At 37.6% G+C, this 23,383-nt stretch overlaps 3 protein-coding genes across 5 annotated transcripts in view; all 3 read right to left on the bottom strand.

Annotated features, from left to right (window-relative positions):
- The window catches only part of LOC144663685 (uncharacterized), a 116,120-nt gene extending 93,855 nt beyond the window's left edge, over positions 1-22,265 (bottom strand). The window contains exons 1-7 of one of the 3 annotated variants that reach the window (XM_078524709.1): positions 22,159-22,265; positions 20,678-20,784; positions 17,971-18,693; positions 16,702-17,343; positions 15,754-15,942; positions 15,214-15,237; positions 10,704-12,618 (exon numbers count right to left, since the gene is read on the bottom strand). In XM_078524709.1, the coding sequence (XP_078380835.1) occupies positions 10,704-12,618; positions 15,214-15,237; positions 15,754-15,942; positions 16,702-17,343; positions 17,971-18,679 (3,479 nt within the window). In that variant the 5' untranslated portion in view covers positions 18,680-18,693; positions 20,678-20,784; positions 22,159-22,265. Of the gene's footprint in view, positions 1-10,703; positions 12,619-15,213; positions 15,238-15,753; positions 15,943-16,701; positions 17,344-17,970; positions 18,694-20,677; positions 20,785-21,105; positions 21,245-22,158 lie in introns of those variants that run through there. The other 2 variants (XM_078524707.1, XM_078524708.1) reach the window with 2 other exon arrangements.
- Positions 1-23,383, bottom strand: part of LOC144663692 (uncharacterized) — a 112,705-nt gene that overhangs the window by 74,879 nt on the left and 14,443 nt on the right. The window lies entirely within an intron of this gene.
- Positions 488-1,507, bottom strand: LOC144663274 (angiotensin-converting enzyme-like). The gene is made up of 2 exons (XM_078524176.1): positions 1,390-1,507; positions 488-734 (listed from the first exon to the last, which is right to left on the bottom strand). The coding sequence occupies exons 1-2, from the start codon at positions 1,503-1,505 to the stop codon at positions 488-490; spliced, it is 363 nt and encodes a 120-aa protein (XP_078380302.1). The 5' UTR covers positions 1,506-1,507.

The following is a 23,383-nucleotide window of genomic DNA, read 5'->3' as shown; positions in this document are numbered from 1 at the left end:
CGAATTATGTTATCAGAATAATCAAACACTTGGCAAAGTCAATTTATTCACGAAGTTTCCCGGCGTTTATCAAGACCTCCGGTTTTCCCGCCGAAACTAGCCCACAGTGTGCCGTATCTAGTTTTCATTCTGCTTAGTTCAGATTTCGGGAGAAAATTTTTAAACTTACGTGAATATTAAAGCTTCTCAGGCGTTTCAGGAAACAAGAGAATATGGCCATTAACTTTTGGGAACATGGAAACAAAAGTAAAATAAAACTGGGAACACATGAACACTCAGGGAAAAGGGACCACCAAAAAGCAGGGATACCGCCAAGATCGACCAAATACTTGTTGGGAACACGGGAACACAAGAAAAATATTTTTGGAAATAAGGCAACATAGACCTTTCCCAATAAACCAAAAATCAGAATGTTACAGTTTGCAATGTGATTTACTGAAAGTCATAGGTAACGAACGGCTTTAACGAAAAAACACAACCAGGGTCACTAACACGCTTGCATACGTGTTAAGCAGGAGCTGAGTGGAACAAGAGTTGTGACTCTAGCGGTAGGAGAGATGTCCTCCTCATCCCACCCGGGTAAGGCATATCTTAGTGTCTGTCGTTCATTCACCATCCATTTACGAAGTGGCTCGAAATAGTCAGTCAGTGCTCCAACTTCCACTGTTTCACTTCCGGTCAGCTTCTTGAGGGCCTGGGGCCAAGGTTTGCTCTTATCCATCTTCGGCATATCGCTACAAGAAGAAATGGTATTATTGATCATTATTGAGGCATGAAATAGCCGTTCCTGGCAATGAAAACGCATTTAATTACAAATGTGCAATTTTTCTATATAAATATTCGCGTTTTGAGCTTTAGAGTAGATATTAACTGGGTTTTGTCTTTCCCTTTCTGCACGTGCTTTGGCGCTAATGACACGCGATCGGCACGCGATTCAGTGCGCGTGTATGACAAGTAATCCAATAAAGCCATCTCCTAGTTGCGGTTTACTCTGTTTCGAAATGAGTTCTAGTGCACAACACGCCTTTCATAAAGTTTGGCTTGCAAGAGAGTGAACGTCCAAGTAAAAATCATTTCCATATATTCGGTACCAGGATTCATTTTGAAGCAGAGTAGAAAGGCACCTCTGAAATGGCCTGTGGTGCATATGACACGTGACCTAGTGGAAACTGCTCGTGCGAAACGTGATCCAGTGCCGAGTCTACACGTGATTCTAATCAAAGGTGTAGGTGACTCTGATCCTAAGGCTCTTCTAAGTTCCACTTAGCTAACAACTATAGTGAACGCCTCAGCAATTCCTAGACTTAAATTACTCTGCTGACAGTTAGTGAAGAAAAGCCGCTATATGTAAGAAAGCACATTGCTCGCTTGCAATTTCTACTAACTTACCCGATCTTTTTTCCTGCCTCCTTCGACTGATAAATGGAACAAGTGTGCAAAGGTCCTGTATAACCAGCTGCGTCACATGCGGCCTTGTGGAACTGGAACTGCAGCACGTAACTCATGAAATACCGTAATGATTCGATTTAGCGCCCGGGGCGCTTATTTACTTTTGGCACCTCAAGAGAGGGCGCTTATTCGAGACAGGGCGCTTATTCGGGACAGGGCGCTTATTTGATTTTTTGAAAAACAACCAAATGTTCAAAACAAAACTTAAATAAATATTAAACAACATTAACAATAACAGAAACTATAACAGTAAAAAATTGTTGAAAATTCAGTTACTTTTAAAAGAATTGTTCATTTTAGCAGTAAACATATACCTGTAGGGAAGGGTGAATGTTCATGAGTTTATCTATTCAACGTCAATGACTTCAGTAGGGACAGTTACCCACCATAAGGAAGTTTATTAGAGTAGGGGCGCTTATAAGAATGGAGACGTTTATTAGAATGGGGGCGCTTATTGGAATAGGGGCGCTTATTAGCAAAAACACATTCGAAGGGGGGCGCTTATTCGGAAGAGGGCGCTTATTGGAAGGAGGGCGCTAAATCGAATCATTACGGTACCTTTGTAAGAAAAGAAAATATTAAAATAAAATATTTATTTATTCTCCGGCCTGCTAAATGTACGCAAGTAACGCCCGTGTGAAAGCATACGCCCCTTCCACGCTCGAACTAATCACTCCTTTAAACAGTGTCCGTCTATTTTTAACGAGTCAATTCTTATTTGAGTTCATGAGTTTATCTATTCAACGTCAATGACTTCAGTAGGGACAGTTACCCACCATAAGGAAGTTTATTAGAGTAGGGGCGCTTATAAGAATGGAGACGTTTATTAGAATGGGGGCGCTTATTGGAATAGGGGCGCTTATTAGCAAAAACACATTCGAAGGGGGGCGCTTATTCGGAAGAGGGCGCTTATTGGAAGGAGGGCGCTAAATCGAATCATTACGGTACCTTTGTAAGAAAAGAAAATATTAAAATAAAATATTTATTTATTCTCCGGCCTGCTAAATGTACGCAAGTAACGCCCGTGTGAAAGCATACGCCCCTTCCACGCTCGAACTAATCACTCGGCCTTTAAACAGTGTCCGTCTATTTTTAACGAGTCAATTCTTATTTGAGCTCAGGTTATTTGCTAGGGATGCACAGCGCCCTAAAGGTTAGTACGCTCGACTCTGGTTTGAGCGGCGGGTTCGAAAATTGCGGCGAGATCATTGTACTGTGTTCTCAGGCTTGGACCAGCTGACAGTTCCTAAACCTCTTCCCAGGGTTTTAAATGCATTTATAAACTTGGGCAGGGCTAGCTCTGTGAAGGACTAGCACCCGATCCAAATGCTTCCTTAAATCGCAAGAACAGGACTGCACATAGTATGCACTTTTATAATGGAAGTTTGCTGGCTGAACTCGAAACAATTTTCTCGCCCTAAAACACGGGTTATCGGTACATTTTACAAATCGATCACTTTTTTTCATGGTCTACGCCCGTCTACAAACGATAGAAATGACGTCACAAAATGTTCAAAACTCAAGTGGAACCACGAGCCGTTACGCAGGTGACTGCAAGTTAAATGAGTGTAAACAATGAAATGTAAGAACGGAAAGAGTGTAAATCATATAGAAATAGTAAAGAGTGTAAACCATATAGAAATAGTAAAGAGTGTAAACCATATAGAAATAGTAAAGAGTGTAAACCATATAGAAATAGTAAAGAGTGTAAACCATATAGAAATAGTAAAGAGTGTAAACCATATAAAAATAGTAAAGAGTGTAAACCATATAGAAATAGTAAAGAGTGTAAACCATATAGAAATAGTAAAGAGTGTAAACCATATAGAAATAGTAAAGAGTGTAAACCATATAGAAATAGTAAAGAGTGTAAACCATATAGAAATAGTAAAGAGTGTAAACCATATAGAAATAGTAAAGAGTGTAAACCATATAGAAATAGTAAAGAGTGTAAACCATATAGAAATAGTAAAGAGTGTAAACCATATAGAAATAGTAAAGAGTGTAAACCATATAGAAATAGTAAAGAGTGTAAACCATATAGAAATAGTAAAGAGTGTAAACCATATAGAAATAGTAAAGAGTGTAAACCATATAGAAATAGTAAAGAGTGTAAACCATATAGAAATAGTAAAGAGTGTAAGCCATATAGAAATAGTAAAGAGTGTAAACCATATAGAAATAGTAAAGAGTGTAAACCATATAGAAATAGTAAAGAGTGTAAACCATATAGAAATAGTAAAGAGTGTAAACCATATAGAAATAGTAAAGAGTGTAAACCATATAGAAATAGTAAAGAGTGTAAACCATATAGAAATAGTAAAGAGTGTAAACCATATAGAAATAGTAAAGAGTGTAAACCATATAGAAATAGTAAAGAGTGTAAACCATATAGAAATAGTAAAGAGTGTAAACCATATAGAAATAGTAGAGTGTAAACCATATAGAAATAGTAAAGAGTGTAAACCATATAGAAATAGTAAAGAGTGTAAACCATATAGAAATAGTAAAGAGTGTAAACCATATAGAAATAGTAAAGAGTGTAAGCCATATAGAAATAGTAAAGAGTGTAAACCATATAGAAATAGTAAAGAGTGTAAACCATATAGAAATAGTAAAGAGTGTAAACCATATAGAAATAGTAAAGAGTGTAAACCATATAGAAATAGTAAAGAGTGTAAACCATATAGAAATAGTAAAGAGTGTAAACCATATAGAAATAGTAAAGAGTGTAAACCATATAGAAATAGTAAAGAGTGTAAACCATATAGAAATAGTAAAGAGTGTAAACCATATAGAAATAGTAAAGAGTGTAAACCATATAGAAATAGTAAAGAGTGTAAACCATATAGAAATAGTAAAGAGTGTAAACCATATAGAAATAGTAAAGAGTGTAAACCATATAGAAATAGTAAAGAGTGTAAACCATATAGAAATAGTAAAGAGTGTAAGCCATATAGAAATAGTAAAGAGTGTAAACCATATAGAAATAGTAAAGAGTGTAAACCATATAGAAATAGTAAAGAGTGTAAACCATATAGAAATAGTAAAGAGTGTAAACCATATAGAAATAGTAAAGAGTGTAAACCATATAGAAATAGTAAAGAGTGTAAACCATATAGAAATAGTAAAGAGTGTAAACCATATAGAAATAGTAAAGAGTGTAAACCATATAGAAATAGTAAAGAGTGTAAACCATATAGAAATAGTAGAGTGTAAACCATATAGAAATAGTAAAGAGTGTAAACCATATAGAAATAGTAAAGAGTGTAAACCATATAGAAATAGTAAAGAGTGTAAACCATATAGAAATAGTAAAGAGTGTAAGCCATATAGAAATAGTAAAGAGTGTAAACCATATAGAAATAGTAAAGAGTGTAAACCATATAGAAATAGTAAAGAGTGTAAACCATATAGAAATAGTAAAGAGTGTAAACCATATAGAAATAGTAAAGAGTGTAAACCATATAGAAATAGTAAAGAGTGTAAACCATATAGAAATAGTAAAGAGTGTAAACCTTATAGAAATAGTAAAGAGTGTAAACCATATAAAAATAGTAAAGAGTGTAAACCATATAGAAATAGTAAAGAGTGTAAACCATATAGAAATAGTAAAGAGTGTAAACCATATAGAAATAGTAAAGAGTGTAAACCATATAGAAATAGTAAAGAGTGTAAACCATATAGAAATAGTAAAAAGTGTAAACCATATAGAAATAGTAAAGAGTGTAAACCATATAGAAATAGTAAAGAGTGTAAACCATATAGAAATAGTAAAGAGTGTAAACCATATAGAAATAGTAAAGAGTGTAAACCATATAGAAATAGTAAAGAGTGTAAACCATATAGAAATAGTAAAGAGTGTAAACCATATAGAAATAGTAAAGAGTGTAAACCATATAGAAATAGTAAAGAGTGTAAACCATATAGAAATAGTAAAGAGTGTAAGCCATATAGAAATAGTAAAGAGTGTAAACCATATAGAAATAGTAAAGAGTGTAAACCATATAGAAATAGTAAAGAGTGTAAACCATATAGAAATAGTAAAGAGTGTAAACCATATAGAAATAGTAAAGAGTGTAAACCATATAGAAATAGTAAAGAGTGTAAACCATATAGAAATAGTAAAGAGTGTAAACCATATAGAAATAGTAAAGAGTGTAAACCATATAGAAATAGTAAAGAGTGTAAACCATATAGAAATAGTAAAGAGTGTAAACCATATAGAAATAGTAAAGAGTGTAAACCATATAGAAAAAGTAAAGAGTGTAAACCATATAGAAATAGTAAAGAGTGTAAACCTTATAGAAATAGTAAAGAGTGTAAACCATATAGAAATAGTAAAGAGTGTAAACCATATAGAAATAGTAAAGAGTGTAAGCCATATAGAAATAGTAAAGAGTGTAAACCATATAGAAATAGTAAAGAGTGTAAGCCATATAGAAATAGTAAAGAGTGTAAGCCATATAGAAATAGTAAAGAGTGTAAACCATATAGAAATAGTAAAGAGTGTAAACCATATAGAAATAGTAAAGAGTGTAAACCATATAGAAATAGTAAAGAGTGTAAACCATATAGAAATAGTAAAGAGTGTAAACCATATAGAAATAGTAAAGAGTGTAAACCATATAGAAATAGTAAAGAGTGTAAACCATATAGAAATAGTAAAGAGTGTAAACCATATAGAAATAGTAAAGAGTGTAAGCCATATAGAAATAGTAAAGAGTGTAAACCATATAGAAATAGTAAAGAGTGTAAACCATATAGAAATAGTAAAGAGTGTAAACCATATAGAAATAGTAAAGAGTGTAAACCATATAGAAATAGTAAAGAGTGTAAACCATATAGAAATAGTAAAGAGTGTAAACCTTATAGAAATAGTAAAGAGTGTAAGCCATATAGAAATAGTAAAGAATGTAAACCATATAGAAATAGTAAAGAGTGTAAACCATATAGAAATAGTAAAGAGTGTAAACCATATAGAAATAGTAAAGAGTGTAAACCATATAGAAATAGTAAAGAGTGTAAACCATATAGAAATAGTAAAGAGTGTAAACCTTATAGAAATAGTAAAGAGTGTAAGCCATATAGAAATAGTAAAGAGTGTAAACCATATAGAAATAGTAAAGAGTGTAAACCATATAGAAATAGTAAAGAGTGTAAACCATATAGAAATAGTAAAGAGTGTAAACCATATAGAAATAGTAAAGAGTGTAAGCCATGAAGATCCAAACATTCTCAGGAAAACATTGGAAAATATTCTCAAGGATCCACGTTCTGCACCAAAGGACTGAAAGGGCTCCAAGCAATGGTCCTCCAGGCTCCTGGGACTCCAGGGACTCCAGTTTCACCTCCACGTTCATTTTCATGCAAACCCAAGGAGTTGTTCTAAAAGCCGGAAACCCGGAAACCAAGGCCCGGAATCCTAAAGCCCGGAATGACTACATTTCTTTAGGAAATTTAGGCGCTAGATGAAAAACTATATAGTTGATTTTGACAAATTTCGCTATTTTTAGAGAATCAAGTAAAAAACTTTGATTTTTGTAGCCACGTTTCGAGACATAATTCAACAAAGTTACGCGAGCTACGTATTGATGCAAAACAAAGAAATGGCCCGGCCAGGGGGGGGGGGGGACTGGGCCCGGAGATTACGGGTGAGACCCAATGGGATGTGGACAAGACAATGACCCTAAGTGCATGGATTATCCACATGGACGAAAAACGAAAAAATAATACTAAAAAGAAAAATAATACTAAATACAGATCCTGTTTCCATTACCATTGGATAGGACTTTTGTCTGTTATTTTGTCGCTTGTACCGTAAATGATCGATTAAGCGCCGCGGCGCTTATTTAATTTTCCCTGTTAAAGGTGCGGCGCTTATTCGATAGCAGCGCTTTTTTTCAACTACCGGTAAAACACTGAGGGGAATATTGGGAGAATTAAGTTAGGCGTCTACTAGGTATGCACAATTTAATACCAAATTAATTTTGAATTAAATACAAGTTATGCAACGCTTTCGAGTGGTATACTATGGAATATCCCACGAGTCACTTGTATTTTCTCGGTATACACACGAGCCTTTAGGCGAGTGTGTATTCTAAGAAAATACAAGTGACGAGTGGCATATTCCATAGTATACCACGAGAAAGTGTTGTGTAACTATTTTATACCATGCCATAGAAAATACGCTTACTAAATTTCGTCGAGAATACAGTCGCAGCGCACTATGGGAAGGTTGGGTTGAATACCGTCGAATATACAACGGCTTTCCTGTATTCTGATTGGTTGGATTTTCTATGGCATGGTATAACACAGTTTCTCAGTGTCTTTGTAAAAGTATTGCCCTTCAAAATACAAGAGGTGACATGAACAAAGCTTCACAGTCTTTTTGTAAATACCGTAGCGGCGCTTAATCGATTATTCACAATAAAAAATATGAAAAATTTTCCTCTGCAAACTTTTTTTTTCATTCATGCACCTCAGCAAACATTTTTTTTTGAAATGCAAACTATATTTTTTATACAAATCGTGTTTGAAAGCAATTTATTTTGTCTTTTCAGGCCCTGCATACATTTTTTTCAATATTTTTAATGCCCTCCCCCCCCCCCCTCCAGGAAAATAATGACCCGTCCCTTAGTTCCAATTCTAATACGCTGAGGATCTTTTCTTTAGTCACGAAATCGAAATAATAGGATCGCATCTCCAGTTTGGACAGTTTGAAAGAGTTCATGACGCGATGTTTTACTCGAATAAGCGCCGCCCTCTAAAACCAGCACAACAAAGCAACTCTAAAACAAACTTGGACATTTCTCTCCATCAGAAAGCGATGTTTTGCAGTTCAATGTGATTGTTTTACCGCTCGTCCATTTGTTTTCTACGCAACATTCTTACAATACCTAGTTCTGTAAATGTTGTGAAGGCCGCAGGCCCGTGGCTGGTTTTTGCCCGGGTAGGTTCGTTTTCTCTTAAGACGGACCAAAGAGCTGTAGATCAAACAATTGCTTATTAATGTTGTCTTTATTCATGTTACTAGTAGCACACAAAATGCTATCAGTGGGTTAAAAATCAGCTTTTTGAAGAGTTGTAGTCCTGGTCAACTGGCCCGTAAGGAACACTTTTTGGGAATCCAGGAACATGCCTTGGGGAAGTTTTGCTAAAAACCTTAAAAAAAAAACCTTTTCCTTTATTTTTTGACAATTTAACGTCACATACCATTGTGCGTTTGCCAGTTACTTGGCTAGACCAGAAGAAGCCTGTGAACAGGCTCTCTGGTCCAGAATGGGGCAAAGGGAACTCGGTTCGCTTTCTTTTCGCCCTATGCCCCACGGGGGCGGGGGGGGGGAGCTGAAAGCAGGCAAGACCAGAAGGCTCCCGAGTTTTCACTTTCCAAGTTTTCATCTTACCGGGAAAGGGTAGTTGCGCTATACATGATACGTTTCCATTTCATCTTGAGATTACTCCAGCCTGACTTGTTTTATTCCACATTTTAAAAAAAACGAGACAAAAATACGATGTTGAAAAAATGGTAGGCCCGAGCAAACTAGCCTGTAGTATGCTGCTACAACCGTTGTCTATCATTGTAGTCTACGGGAGTGTAAGCGAGCTCAACAGTCTACTAAGTATACCGCGTCGAGGTACACAAGGGTATCATAATGGATGTGAAGAAGCGCAAGTTAGACAGGCGGCTTTCCCCATCGATGCTCGCATGCTGACGGCTTTAAACATGATTTTGCGTACACGAATTGGATTTTAATTATAATGAGCGCTTAGGCTTCATAACTTTACGGGCCGCGATATTTAATCGGGGGAATCAATTTGGATACATTTGGGTTACGCTCTGCCTTTGGTACTGGTCTGAAAACCGAAAAAGAGAAGAATACAGGTGAAAGGTTTATAAGTATTTTTGTCTTTTGTGTTGAAAATAAATACAAGTAACATATGTCAAAATCATTTGCAAGCGGACTATAGGGGGGGGGGGGGAGGGGGGTTTCGTCCGAACCTCCCGACTTCCCCCAGCCTACGGCCTGGGCCGCGAGCTTTGCGAGGACAGCTATCGCCAGTTCTCTCTGATCTTCAGCAAGCGACGAATACTAACAATCAAAAGACGCTAAATTTAATTACTCTAAAAGATAAGATTCTATGTGGCGTCCAAATTTTAAATAAGCTCCACACTTGAGGCGCGAAAACATTAAGCGCTACGGCGATTATTCCAGTAAATACGGTTATTTAGACAGGAAACAGTCGGAAATGACGCAAAAAGTAGTGCTCGCAAAAATAAGCTCCGTCTTACAGCCTCGCACATTAGTCATTCAGAACTAACTTTTTTCTTACAAGCCTTCTCTAATGATCTCTTTTATCCACCTCTCCCCCCTTACAATTGTAAAACAAACAATATTAGTCTTCATCCATTCCAAAACTTTTATTTACTAAACGTAACAATACACGGTGCGGCCTTTTTCTTCATTGCTAAATTACAACGAGCAGGGCATTAAGTTCCTTAATAACAAATTTCATTATCCAACGCTAATTAATATATTTACAGTTCCTTGTAAACCTTAAAACTATTAACACAAATTTTAAAATTGAATAAAAAGCGTTTTCTTTTATAAATTATATTATGTTCATCATAATGTACATGTGAATTCTGTTGATATTTGTAACGCTTTCTTATAACTATTTAGATATCGAGTTTAAAACCTGGTCTGTGCTGTTGAACTACAGTTCTTAGAGATTCCTTACTTTCCTCACTGATAGGTATGTCCCACAGGATTAGTGAGGTCAGTTTACAATTTGAATGTTTGAGTGCTTTGCATAGACTGGTAACAGCAGTATCAGTGATCTGATTACCACTCAGATGTAGTGTGGTTACTTTACAGCTTGAATGCTGTAATGCTTGACACAACCTGGTAACAGCAGTATCAGTGATCTGATTACCACTCAGATGTAGTGTGGTTACTTTACAGCTTGAATGCTGTAATGCTTCACACAACCTGCCAACACCGGTATCAGTGATCCTATTACAACTCAGATCTAGTGTGGTTACTTTACAGCTTGAATGCTGCAATGCTTCACACAACCTGGTAACACCGGTATCAGTGATCTGATTTTCACTCAGATATAACATGGTTACTTTACAGCTTGAATGCTGTAATGCTTCACACAACCTGGCAACACTGGTATCGGTGATCTTATTATACCTCAGAGCTAGTGTGGTCACTTTACAGCTTGAATGCTGTAATGCTTCACACAACCTGGCAACACTGGTATCAGTGATCTTATTATTAGTCAGATCTAGTGTGGTCACTTTACAGCTTGAATGCTGTAATGCTTCACACAGTCTGATAACAACGGTATCACTGTAATGACTGTAAGTCAGCCGTATAAACAGTTTGGTAACGGCACAGTGTTCTTTCTCCAGTGTTTCACAAATACGTTTTATTCCAGACAGTGTTAGAGCTGACTCAAGGATTATCAAACTATTTACATTAAAGGACTGTTCAGACCGTTCATGTTGTACTGTAGCAGCTTCCTCTTCATTCAGTTCACTAATTACATCTAACAAAAATGAAACTGCAATACAGTCCACATCATTTAAATTCGCAAAAGTCATATCGGAGTAGTGTTGGGGATGATTTATGATGACATTTTTGGCAAATTCCTTGTCATGATATTCGCTGAGTAACTTTGCTCTTACGCGGAGGGGCTCCCTTCTGATTGAAGATGAAATACTTTCTAGTAATCTTTCCATCAGTTTGTCATCTTTTTTCTTTGATAAAATACCAGCAATGAACAGCATAACCATTTCAGACACATTTCCTTCTGGAATTTCATTGATCATTACAAACCAACGAGCAGCCAAGAACTCTTGAATGGTCAGGTGGGTAAAACTTAACTGTTTTGTGGTTTCAAAAGCAGATTTCCTGAAAGGAGGACCACAATGAAGAAGACCGCTTCCTTTCAGTTTTTCTATTTCTTCCAATTTAAAGTTTTCTTTCATGTCCCTTTCGTCAAAAATTGGCCTTTGCTGCAGAAGCAGTTGAGCTGCTAACTCTGATAATTTATCCAATGTGCTTTCGATGACGTCTGAAGCCTTGTGTTTCTCAGGAATTTCTTTCGTCTTATATTCTGACTCGGCATTATGTTTTAGTTCAAAAATGTTGACAACGTCAGAATAAATTTCAGTTGCTGACACAGGAAGATCAGTGCTCTTGGATTCTTGAAGAGTATATTCCAAATAGAAACACATCAGGAAACAAAGGACTGGAATATGGGCAAAGCTAACAAGATCCTCATTGTTCATGACATGTTCAAGCACAATGTTCTTCGTGGTTTCGTTTTCTGTGAAATACTTTTCAATGTACTCTTTCACCTGCTGTGGAGAAAATCCCGTAATTTCAACGTATCGGTCGAAGCGAATTCCTCCCATTTTATCAGATTCATCAGGCCTTGATGTAATCATAACAACAGAGTCTGTTAACAACTTGCCTTTGATGAGTTTGGCACACAGTGCGGCTACCGGCATCTTTTCTCTTGCATTATTTGGATACTGTTCTTCCGAGTTACCAGCGATGTAATCCTGTTGTGAATACTCGTCATACCCATCCAAGATAATCAAAACCTCCTCTGGGTGGTTAACAATGTATTCAAACAATGAGTTATCAAGGTTTGAGTCATCATGTAATAGTGAAGAACAATTTAAAAGCTCTCGCAAAGAAAACCGGTCATTTGCAAGCAAGTTCAGTTGACGGAATGTCAACAAGTACGCAAACTTGATATCTGCTGTCTTCAAATTTTCTTGTGATTGAAAAAGTTTATCATCAGCCCAATCCCGAACAAGCTTTTGACTAAACAGAGTCTTTCCAATCCCTGCTTTCCCAGTGACAAGTATAGATTTGGGATTAGGCTCACCCTCAGTACTGCAAACGAATATCTCTTCACAGCTTCTGACCCGGGTTCCACTCACTTGCCCATAATGATCCAACAATTTCCGTCTTGTTGAAGTCATATCCTTCTTATAGAGCGCCTTTCTACCGTGCTGTATCAGAAGATTGGTGAATATATCATCTGTTCTCAGGTTAGAAATGGTTGGGGAGGCCATCAGTTTGGGCTGGAACTCTGTTTGGCTTTTAATAGATGCTTTCAAAGCTGTTGTGTAGGCACTCACGGCTAGAAAAAGGAAGAAAAAAGAGATAACAATATTAACCCTTAAAAGTTTTTTTTTTTGCCGGCTGTCTAAGGTGTCTGGTTGTCACTGGTATTGAAAGCATAACACAGCATGGTAAACTGTATATGGATTTTAAGTTGGCTGATAACGATTTTAGGCATTTTCCAGTCCTTATGCTTTGATAGGTCATTACTACAATTCTTTATAAGTTCCTATTACACTTATGGTATGAAACAAAAGCTCAATCATTTGACAAGTTGTCATCATTTTCGTGACATTATTGGGTACTATAGTAACAGTATAACCTGTTAAAGCCTGTTAGCTTTCAGTGCTAATAACTTGAAAATGAGGTCGGTGACTCCCATTTTTTTATTTTTTGAATTACATGTATGATCAGCATGTCATGAAACAGCTTTTGGCAGAATTAAAAAAAAATAAATAAAAAAATTGTCAGAGCCACCTTAAAATTTTCAAAATATTTAGGTGGCTCTGAATCGCTCTGCCAGAATTTCTTCAATTATTCATTTACATGAGATTGGCTCTGCCAAATTATGATGTTGTTTGGATCGCATTGTACTGTAAGCTATTTGACGTACACTGACCTCAAAATGTAGTTGTAAAAAATCTACTTTCTCTTAGCTTAATAACACAACATAAGACGGTTAGAAATCTCCTATAAAGAAGGAGTCAAGAAATTTTTCAAGCCGTTGTAAAACGTAATTTCGCACATGTGCTTACAGTGCCACTGTCCCTTAAAAAGGAAAAATCGGCAGTACAGAACCATAACGCATCCTTTCTGCGCTTAATTTCATGCGTGATTAGTGTGCGCATTAAAAGTGGCAGCTTTTTTCTTGAGTCACCGGAGAAGTAAATCGTCAATTTCTCATAAACGAATATAATGATCGATCCCCTTTTTTCCTGTTTTAAAATGGTAATGACTTTCTTTCTGTAAAATAAACATGGCTCAATTACTAGCGTAGAACAAATCACAATCGTCAGAAAAGTGAATTTAGCGAGCACTCGTTAATGTAATCATGATAATATCATAAGGAATTATCGTGTATAAACAAGGTGCCGTTGTTCCTGAATGAGTATAGGGAGCCCCCTTTTTTCGACGTTTTTGCTTGTTTACAAGCTAAAAACGTAGAATAGGGGTTATGTGGACAAAATTTGGACCACATATTTGTAAACTCTCAAGGGACTTTTTTAATTTCTCAAGGGATTACTTTCCGCTGTGGGTGATCACTTGCGATCTCATGGAAAAAACGTGACTTGTCACATTTACAAACGTTATATAACAATTTTAAAAGTGACATGTCAGCTTTCTTATCTCAACGCACGTGTGTCTGAAAGGCGATCTATAAAAAGCGTCGCACAAACAATGGATTGCGTAACTAAAACACGAATAAATAATCACTAGCACTTACATCGTTTAAAAATTACAAACGTCAAAAATAAACCATACCAAAAAACTCGCTCTTTTCAAAGATATTATTGAAGTTAAAACAAATGCAAGAGATGGGGGCTTCTTTTAGCTTAGAAGCGGTTAAAAATTAGGCCAAATTTGGTCGCTACATCAGCCTAGGTCGTTAGGGACGAGACCTCGCGTTGACAGAAATGTTGCATGAATCGGCTTTACAACATGCGATCGTATCTACGCAGTTCGAGTGGAATTTCAGTCAAAGACAGCAAAATTCTTTCGTATTTCATCTTCAAATATAATTCGAAAGCATTCACTGTATATATGGCTTTTGTTTAATCCTGAAACGCAGCTTGAGTGTAACGATTTGTTTACGCCGCAATTATATTTTTATTGCACTGTTTATTTGTGTAATGTTAAGGAATATGTGTATAAATACCCGGCGCGAACGAGCCATTTTTGACAAAATTATATGGCTGCATTTCCTCCTCGAAGATAGGAAATTGTTAAACTAAGCTACAAAGAAACTGTAATGATAAGTTCGAAGAACAATGCACAGGATAAACCTTCGACTTATACTTCATGCAAAAACGTTGATATCTCGAAGAGACTTTGATTCTAACAAAAATTGATTTTCTTTAAGCAAAGTTTAATGCAACATACACATGGCCGTGCATATATCAGATTCAGGTGTGCAGTTGCATTTAGCTCTGTCAAGTTTTATAGCTGTGAGTTCCCATTGCTTACTTTCTGATAGTCTTTTCTGCAATTTGGCATATTTTTCGCTTTTGCCAAAGCACCCAGGAAAACTAAACAGAACAGCCGCGCTTCCTGATAACATAGACATAAGCATCCGAGAAAGCCCAAAAACCTGTTTTCACACACAACTTTGAGCTGCTATGTTTTAAAAGAATTGGTTCATGCTTTAGCTGTGTGTATATCGAGTTATAGATGCACTTGGAAAGTTTGCACAGCACTCAAGAAGCTAGAGTTACCTCGAGCAACTTTTACACATACTTTGCCCTCTCCAAACTTTCCATGTGCATCCATAACTCAATATACGCACCCTTAGAGCATGAACCAATTCTTAATTAATACATAACTGCATAAAATAAGTGGCCACATGAAAATAGCTTTATCCTTTCACATTACAGCATGTCCCTTATTTTGTTCTTACCTGGCATAAGTGATCCATTTGCATCTGCAACAAATAATCAAAACCAATGATAATTGTAACCAAATGATATCTTATTTCACTAATAAGTTACTAAGAACTACTGCACGTCATTAAACACTTAAAGATCAGTGAAATATGGGCTTCAACGACGGCGAAGAGAAGTCTGTATTGTTGAGGTAGAGACTCTATAAATTCTTGTTTCTTAAGGACTGAATTAACTGTCCTCCTTTCAATATGTATAATAGTGTCCATGCAGATAAGTTTGAGTGAACTGAAAGTTAAAGCTTGCAAAGGTAAAGTACCTCTTCGAACATTTTACAGGCAAAGTACAACTAAAGAGTTGGAATCGGTTTCCATAACTTCATGTATTTTTGGCCATGTTGGTGAGATCCCAGAGTTCAGCATACTTAGCTTATACTTTAATGAGTGGTTGGATACCAAACAGCAAACAGCAAGCATTTCCAAACAACAATCCAAATATTTTTTTTTGCCTTACAAGAAATAATGGGGAAAGAATATGCATAGGGTGAAAGGCATTACCTGGATTATAATGGGGCCATTCTTCGAATACGACAGGATCACTCAAAATGTGGGCCACAACAGATGCCGCCATTACACATGCAAAAGCTCCTGTCTGATCATTTGAAGATTGACTGCCATCTGCATAGTCTTTGATGCCTTTCACCACAACCCATTCTGTCTTGAGATCGTGAGATGCTGCAAAAAGACCTGAAAAATGAGAACATTTGATTAGCACAGACCTTGTAGAAAGGGTTACTCTCTCTGGTGACAATATTGACAAATTAGGCCCCTGTCCCATGCCTTTTCCACGTGTTTTATGAAGACTTCAATCCGATACCGAAATACGCTGCAACATGACACCTCTTGTGACATGGTACATTTTTGTGAAAATCTTTCTCGCTGCGATCAGTTGCACAAATTCAAACTGGTTTAAATTTAGCGACCAATCACAGTAACAAAATGAGGGAAAACAGCGTTGTTGCAGCGTGTGTACACTTCTGCGACAAGTAGCTGCGACAAAATATAAAATTAACAAAGAGAGAGCGTCATATAATTTCCCATGATACCAAAGAGACCCATTCAAGGTGGTGACTGAACATGTGGCAGATACACAATCTGAGCAATCCGAGGATTTTTCATCTTCAGCATGGAATGTAACCACAACTAAAATGCAAATCCAGTTCTACAAAGAAAATGAATACTGTGGGATAAAAATCACAAAGACTATTGGAAAAAGCTACTCTGCTTGTGTACCAAACTAGCGCCTTGTTTTGGAAGCAGTACATGGGCGACTTGTCGACAAGGCCTGTCGCTGCAACTTGTTGCCTATTGTGTCCCGGCCTTTATAACCTCCTTATCCTTACCAAGCAAATCAGGATTCACTTTTTACTAATACATGTTACAAAGACAGTATAAACAGATTATATCTTATATTGTCACCACAGACAAACAATGAAGACATCTTACCCCTGCCTTCCATCTCAACTGCTGTTGCTTCAGGATATCGTTGAATAATCTCTTCATACTGCCATCCACCACTGTCATCCTTCTGGATGCTCAGTACCACCCCATCACAGTGTACTCTCACTTCCTGCTCATCTGGGTTTTCCAAAGGCGCTGTCCATCCATCAGCTATATGCTTGATGAGGTTGCAAATATCTCTGCCCGGGGGAGTTTTGTAGGAAGGTGTTATTAACTTTGAAGACACAACCACATCTCCTAGTTTGGTTTTTCCAGGATTCAAACCACTGCAGGCGCCAATGGAAAATACAGCCCTGGGTCTCAGTACCCTGACTGCATCTTTCACAACAGATAAAGAACTTCCTGGATCAGCGGAACCTTTAGAACACTTCATTAATGCAATTTTCCTTTTCTTCCTACGATCACTACCCACGGACCCAAAGTATACATAGCCAATGCCTTTGTGGTAACTCTTGAAGGGTTTATCCAAATAGAAAAAACAGCTTAAGAACTCACAATATTCCACCGTCATAATCAGAATGTCGATTGGGAGATCAACAATGTTCCAAGAGCAACTGGTGTTAGGAAGATCACTCATCGTTGGAATCTTAATATTGAGTCGTGGTGGGAATTCCAAACTTTTTCTTTCTGTGTTTAGAAGGAGAATAAATATAGTGTGTAAGCAAATAAAAGTTTACTTAGTACATATGTATTCAGAGCAAATGTGCTGAATTAAAAACGTTATTAAAAAGTATACGTCAGTTTTCCCTGACACCATAATTTTTTGTTTGACTGCATGGTCACCATGCGACCAGGCACCTTCACAATGGACCAGTCATGCTAACCAATCATGGGAGGGCAACGAGGGAAAAAATGTGTTCACTCAAATACCGTAGATTTAATAGTTCTGTACATCTTTTATTTTTTTTTTGTTGTATATGTAATTTTAATTAGTGCTCAGGGCTCCTGATGAAAGCAGGTTGCTTTTAAGCCCCCGAATAGACAGAACACTGAGCCTAAAAGGTGTCTGTTTTTTTTTTCTGTTCTGTTGTGGAGGCAAAATCACCTTACTTGAACAACAGACATTCTAAGATGGCTCATGTCTGTTTTAGAATTGTCGAGGTGCAAGTGGGGAAGTGGGGGAGAGAGAGAAAGGATTGAAGCAGGTACTGGAGACAGGAATTGCAGCCCATGTAAAATTGGGCCAATAATAAAGTGGATAAAAACAATTGTTTAAATACAAAATCCTTATTTAAAAAAATGCACAACACGCACCTTTCATCCCTGTTTTCCTTTCAGAATTGACATTCGATTCCTCCAAGTCATCTAGCTTGCTGAGCTTATTTCTCCTCTCATCTTCATCTAATTTGTCCTTAATGCTGTCCTCGCCCTCCACCCACTGTTTCAGTAGTTCTTGGTAGTGCTCCTCAAAATCAGGGTCCATGCTGTCATTTTCAAGATCATCAATGACATCACAATAGCATGCTCCACCTAGTCGCACCAAAGGGTCTTTGATTTCCTTCCAGTAGACACCAAATGTTGTAACATCAACTGAAGCATCGCTGCCATGACTGTAGTAAATTGTATCTCGGTAGAACTTGATGCGGGCAATGTCAGCCTCAAGAGTTGTGTCCGTTAACGGAGGAAGGTTACCCCAGCCAGTGGCAGGAGGAACCAGGCTGCAAATATTCCTCAGAAGAACAACCAGTAGGGTGGGGTCAAAGTCCCTCGATGAAACTGAAGACTTGATTACAGGATATAGTTTCCTCCATTGTGGGGTACTGAGAACTCTTTTCTTTCGGAGTGATTGTAGTTTAGCATGAACTGCAGGATCAGCCAAAACTGAATGAAGGCTTCCAGGTGGACGTACCCTGTCAAAGGTATCTCTTAGAACCTGTGATCCAACATCAACCAGAAGACGACACAGCCGCTCATAATTAGTGGCTTCTTTGGTTGAAGGAACAAATGGTGCTGCAGAGGCCATGAAGACAATGTTCTCTAAAAGGAAAAAAAATGAAGCAAGATTAATAACTTGAAGGGCTAGTTTCACACGCGATGCGAACGCAAAGGCAAATGAAAGCAAAAATGCAAAGAAAAACATAGCAAACAATTAAAATGCAAACTGAAACACAAATACAAATGCAAGCACAAGGAATGGAGAATTGCCTATTTTCTTGGAATTTGCCTGCACTTGCATTAATTTGCACTTGCTTCACGTCTGAACATAGCTAATGCAAATGGAAGCACAAACACAAGCAAGCAAAGCATGACTTGTCTGCCACCATGGAAAAATGCTTCAACCGGGTCTGAGTATCTTACAATCCTTGCCTTTACATTGTACCTGTCAGCATCACTTGCATTTACACTTGCATTTGCGTCGCTCTTTTGACTTGTAAACCAGGCTGAAGTGCAATGGTTATTGGCAGTCACTATCACAATACCCAGCCCACTTTCAATGTGTGGTTCCAGAAAATCTTTAAACTCCTACTATGGGGGATTCCAGATGAGTATACCCCCTCCCCCCTCACCCAACAGGAAAATAAATCTCATCTCCTCCGGAATTTCCAAAATTATTTCGCATACCCCAACCCCTCTTGAAAAATATATATTATTAATTAAAAACACTGGCAAATTGTTAAGTAACTTTTAACGACATTAAAAAATAGAGAAATTTCTTCAATGGTAAACAGACAAAATATCCTGTAGTTAATTGTAAAAGAAGCTACGTCACAGCTATTAAAAGTGATTTTTTGAAGATGTGGGGAAACAACTTGAAAAGTTTAGCCTTAATTCATTTCTATCCTAGCCATCTGCAGCCAACGACACTTGTTAACAGTTTCAGTGCTCTAATATAGCAATTATTTTTTAAAAAACAAGTTTTAAAAATTTTAAGTTTAAGTAAGTTTATAAATAAAAAATAAATAAATGAATAAATGAGAATTTACAGTGGGATCCTCCACTAGGTGGCTCTTCTTGATCCCACTGATTCCAGATCGAATTGGAATTTGGAAGTGTTGGTTTTTGTGGAGGGAGGAAAACCGGAGAACCCGGAGAAAAACCCTCGGAGCAAGGACGAGAACCAACAACAAACTCAACCCACATATGGTACAGGGCCGGAATCGAGCCCGGGCCACATTGGTGGGAGGCGAGCGCTCTCACCACTGCGCCATCCCTGCTCCCCCTAGTAAGTTTTATATTTCACATAATAATTAACAATTAGACTATGAGCCCGAGTTTTCTATGAGCAAATAGTCAATGAGGCGCAGCCGAGTTGACTATCGCTCATAGAAAACAAGGGCGAGTAGTCTAATTGTTTTAGTAGAAACTCTAAAGGATTGTAGTCCAAAACCTACAATATTGTGCACTTTGAAGACAAAAATCAAGAAAATTTACCACTTAAAAAGCTACCCGTGCGCGCGACTGTTTTCTATTGGCGAATAGAAAACAGTGGGAGAACCAATCAGATTCGCGGATTTCCAATAGAACACAGCTGAGTTTCTACTAAGGTAATATATAGTTTTAAAATTTTTATTTTTAGCATGTATAATTATGTGTTTTAAATTCAATTTTATTATAGCAAGAACCCATCAGCTATGATGATTGTGTGTGTGTTTGTGACAGGTATCACGGTTAAAATAACCTATAAAGGTATTTAATATGTTTCATTTCAAATGCTGACAGGGTTGGAAATTAGCACTAGAACCAACTTGCCACAGGTAGGTGCAAATCATCCATCACTTGCCTGTTTCCTGAGTGCAATTTTCATCGCCAAGAAATTATTTAAATTAATGCTGTTTCTTATGTTCCCTTTTCCAGCTATAAACCCTTTAGAAGCATTTAATTTTTTTTTACTAGTTCTGTTTTACATATTTTTACAGTACATTTCAAGATGTCAAACAAACTGGTGCTCAGACCCAACATCGTAGCTCATAAATATCATTATATCACTCAGGTTCCTTTTAGTGACAATAACATAATGCACTCACTTGTACAAAGTGACACTGCTGGTCATGATCGAGCCACTGGTGTTCAGGTAGACTTGGTGCCTGAGGACCACTCCTCTCAACAACAGAGATGTTTGCTTGCAATCTGCAGGAATGTCAGAAAGATTTATCAATTAAAAGGCTATTTAAAATATAAACATAAAAGTCAGTCAGTCTCCATCACGTTTTCTAAGGGTTTAAGGTCTTTGCTAGAATTTTTCATTGATCTGCCAGGTGCCTAACAACATTGCTAGTGCATTGTTTTCACTCACAGAATGCTGATCAACGCATGCTCACTCGGCAAACTTAAATTATGATGTGAAATTTTTGCATTCACAACCTTCCAAGTTAATTTTTTTTTCCTTAGTGGCCATTTGGCCACCAACTACTCATTCAAGTTTTGTCGCCAGTGAGAAATTTTAGTCACCAAATTAAGCTGATGCTTTCAATCCTTCGTCTCAATTTAAGCTGCCATGGTAACTAAAATGGTCTTATCTTGGAGGGTTTGGTCACAATGTGAAATATCTGTCTGGAATTGAATCAGTTTTTAAAGCTGTTGATGATAAAAGAATGATAAGACCCCAAAAGCTACCTGCAATTCAGTGGTATATAAAAAAACAGGAACCAGAGGAAATGGTGCTAGAAGAACTGCAAAATAACTGATGTAGCACTTATTAAAAGCCTTTCAGTGTTGAAACAGATTCCAGTAGTTATCAAATACAGTCAACTCTCACTAGATATAACGGATACCTTTGGGACCACAAATTGGTGTCTGCAATAGTGAAAGTCCATAGTAACAGGCTGGAGTTATTTTCAGTATAATCCTTATTTGCTGGGACTTCAACTCCTGTCCGTAATAACGAAGTGTCTAAATTAGCGAGGTGTCCGCAAGGCAGGAGTTGACTGTATTAAAAATGGTCGGAGAGACTTTTTTAGGGAAGGAGGGGGTGGGAGTAGAGTTATCAGTGAACTTTTAGGTGAGTGGAAATTAGCCCAGACAACTACATTTTGTGATACACTCCCCTTGAATGACGAGATCACGAGACAAGAAATCACAACTCACAATGACATTCAGCTCCGACCGGCGGGGCATTTGGCCTTCCAACTGGCTCACATAGTAAGGAATTTAATCAGACATTTTGATAAAAGTCAAATGCCCGGGTGTTTACAAGGGAGCCATGATCTCGCTTGGTATTGACTTATACATTATAGAAAGATACCGATAGCCTGATTGCTGAATTTCAGAGGTCTTCCTCTGGCCGCTTTACTCAGTACTGAGAAGAGATCGGCAGTATATAAAAGCGACCAAAGAGAGACGGACGTCTGAAATTCAGGCTAATAAAAAGACGAAATCGTTGTAATTCGACATTACGCCACGCAAAAAGTTCAGTTTCACCTTTACGTGTCCGATCGCCGAAATACTCCCTAGTATCATTACTGACGCTGCAACACAGCCTAACAAAAGTAAAACACTAATTACCTTATAGTAAAGTGCCTTCCTTTGGGAATAAAATGTAGTTTTAAAAAGACGCTTGTTACTTCCGCCCAACCTTCGCAGCCGCCATTTTTGTCAACACTGGAACTTAGTCCTCCCCAAAGAGCCGAAAAGACTTTTTTAAAGCTCGCGTCTGATTGGTCGAAAACCGAAGCCACGGTCACAGGGCACCCAGACTTCTGAAGTTGGGCACAGGTCTACACCCAACTTTCCAATCAAAATTCAAAACTTTTCTGCAATAAGTCGGCGGTAATATTTTCTCTTGCCATTTGCACTGTTTTAACAACTTTTACTGCGACTCCTCCCAATACGGAATATATTTTCTCCCAACTCAGTCGTCAAGAACAAGATTGCTTTGAGAAAGTCCGCTTTTCCCTGTTTTCAAACCTCACATGCCTAAAAGCTCCAAAAAAATTGTTAAATCATCAGAATATTAGTATCGAACTTTTAATAGTGAGAGTAAGAACTTTTTCTTTATATCTATTTTGTTTGTTTGTTTGTTTTTGCCTTTGTTTTGCAGGTTTCTGTTGTTTGACCGCGGTCCAATTTGCGAACCAATGGTAAATGACAATAAACAGATTTCATATATCGGACAGGTACCAAATCAAACGTTGTCGACCTTGTTTTGCTTGACAGTCTTTGAAGCGGTTTGCTGAAACTCTGCTTATACGGGTTCTTGACCAACACCATAACTCAGTAAAACAGGCAAGATCTAAGGAATATCGACTGGAAGTCCGACTACGCTCGCTTCCTTTTCTTGTCAACGATTCAAACATCAGTTGTGACCTCCACCTGGGATCTAGAGCCGCATTTCGACAAGAGACAATCAATTCCCAGGCGTAGCCAGGTTTACGAGGAGTTGCGGACCTGACACGAGGCTTTTAGCGGGGGAAGGGGTGGAGGGCCTACCCAGGAAAGTTTGTCAGATTGAGACTCTTAAAAAGGCTTTCTCCTTCACCTTTTGACGATTTTGTGTGTATTTCAACAGCTTCTATTTTTAATATTTCATAACAAGGAATTCAGTACCAATTTTCACTCGATTATTCCTAAATATCTTGCCCAATAACATAATGCATTCTCCAACCCCGGACCGCTAGCAGTGGCGGATCCAGACCTTCAGGTAAGCGGGGGGCCTGATCATCTTAACCCTGGAAAAAGAGGGGGGAAGCTCTCAAAAATATTTTTTTTTTGGCTTTTGGGCCTTAGTTTG

Source organism: Oculina patagonica, chromosome 8 (genome assembly GCF_052425735.1).
Source record: "Oculina patagonica isolate OP01 chromosome 8, crgOcupat, whole genome shotgun sequence".
NCBI lineage: Eukaryota > Metazoa > Cnidaria > Anthozoa > Scleractinia > Oculinidae > Oculina > Oculina patagonica.
This window is presented reverse-complemented; position numbering and strand designations above follow the sequence as displayed.

Coding starts and splice junctions, on each gene's coding strand:
- LOC144663274 (XM_078524176.1), bottom strand. CDS start 1,505: ATGAGTTACGTGCTGCAGTTCCAGTTCCACAAGGCCGCATGTGACGCA. Junction 735..1,389: donor GAGGCAGGAAAAAAGATCGG/GTAAGTTAGTAG, acceptor TTCTTCTTGTAG/CGATATGCCGAAGATGGATA.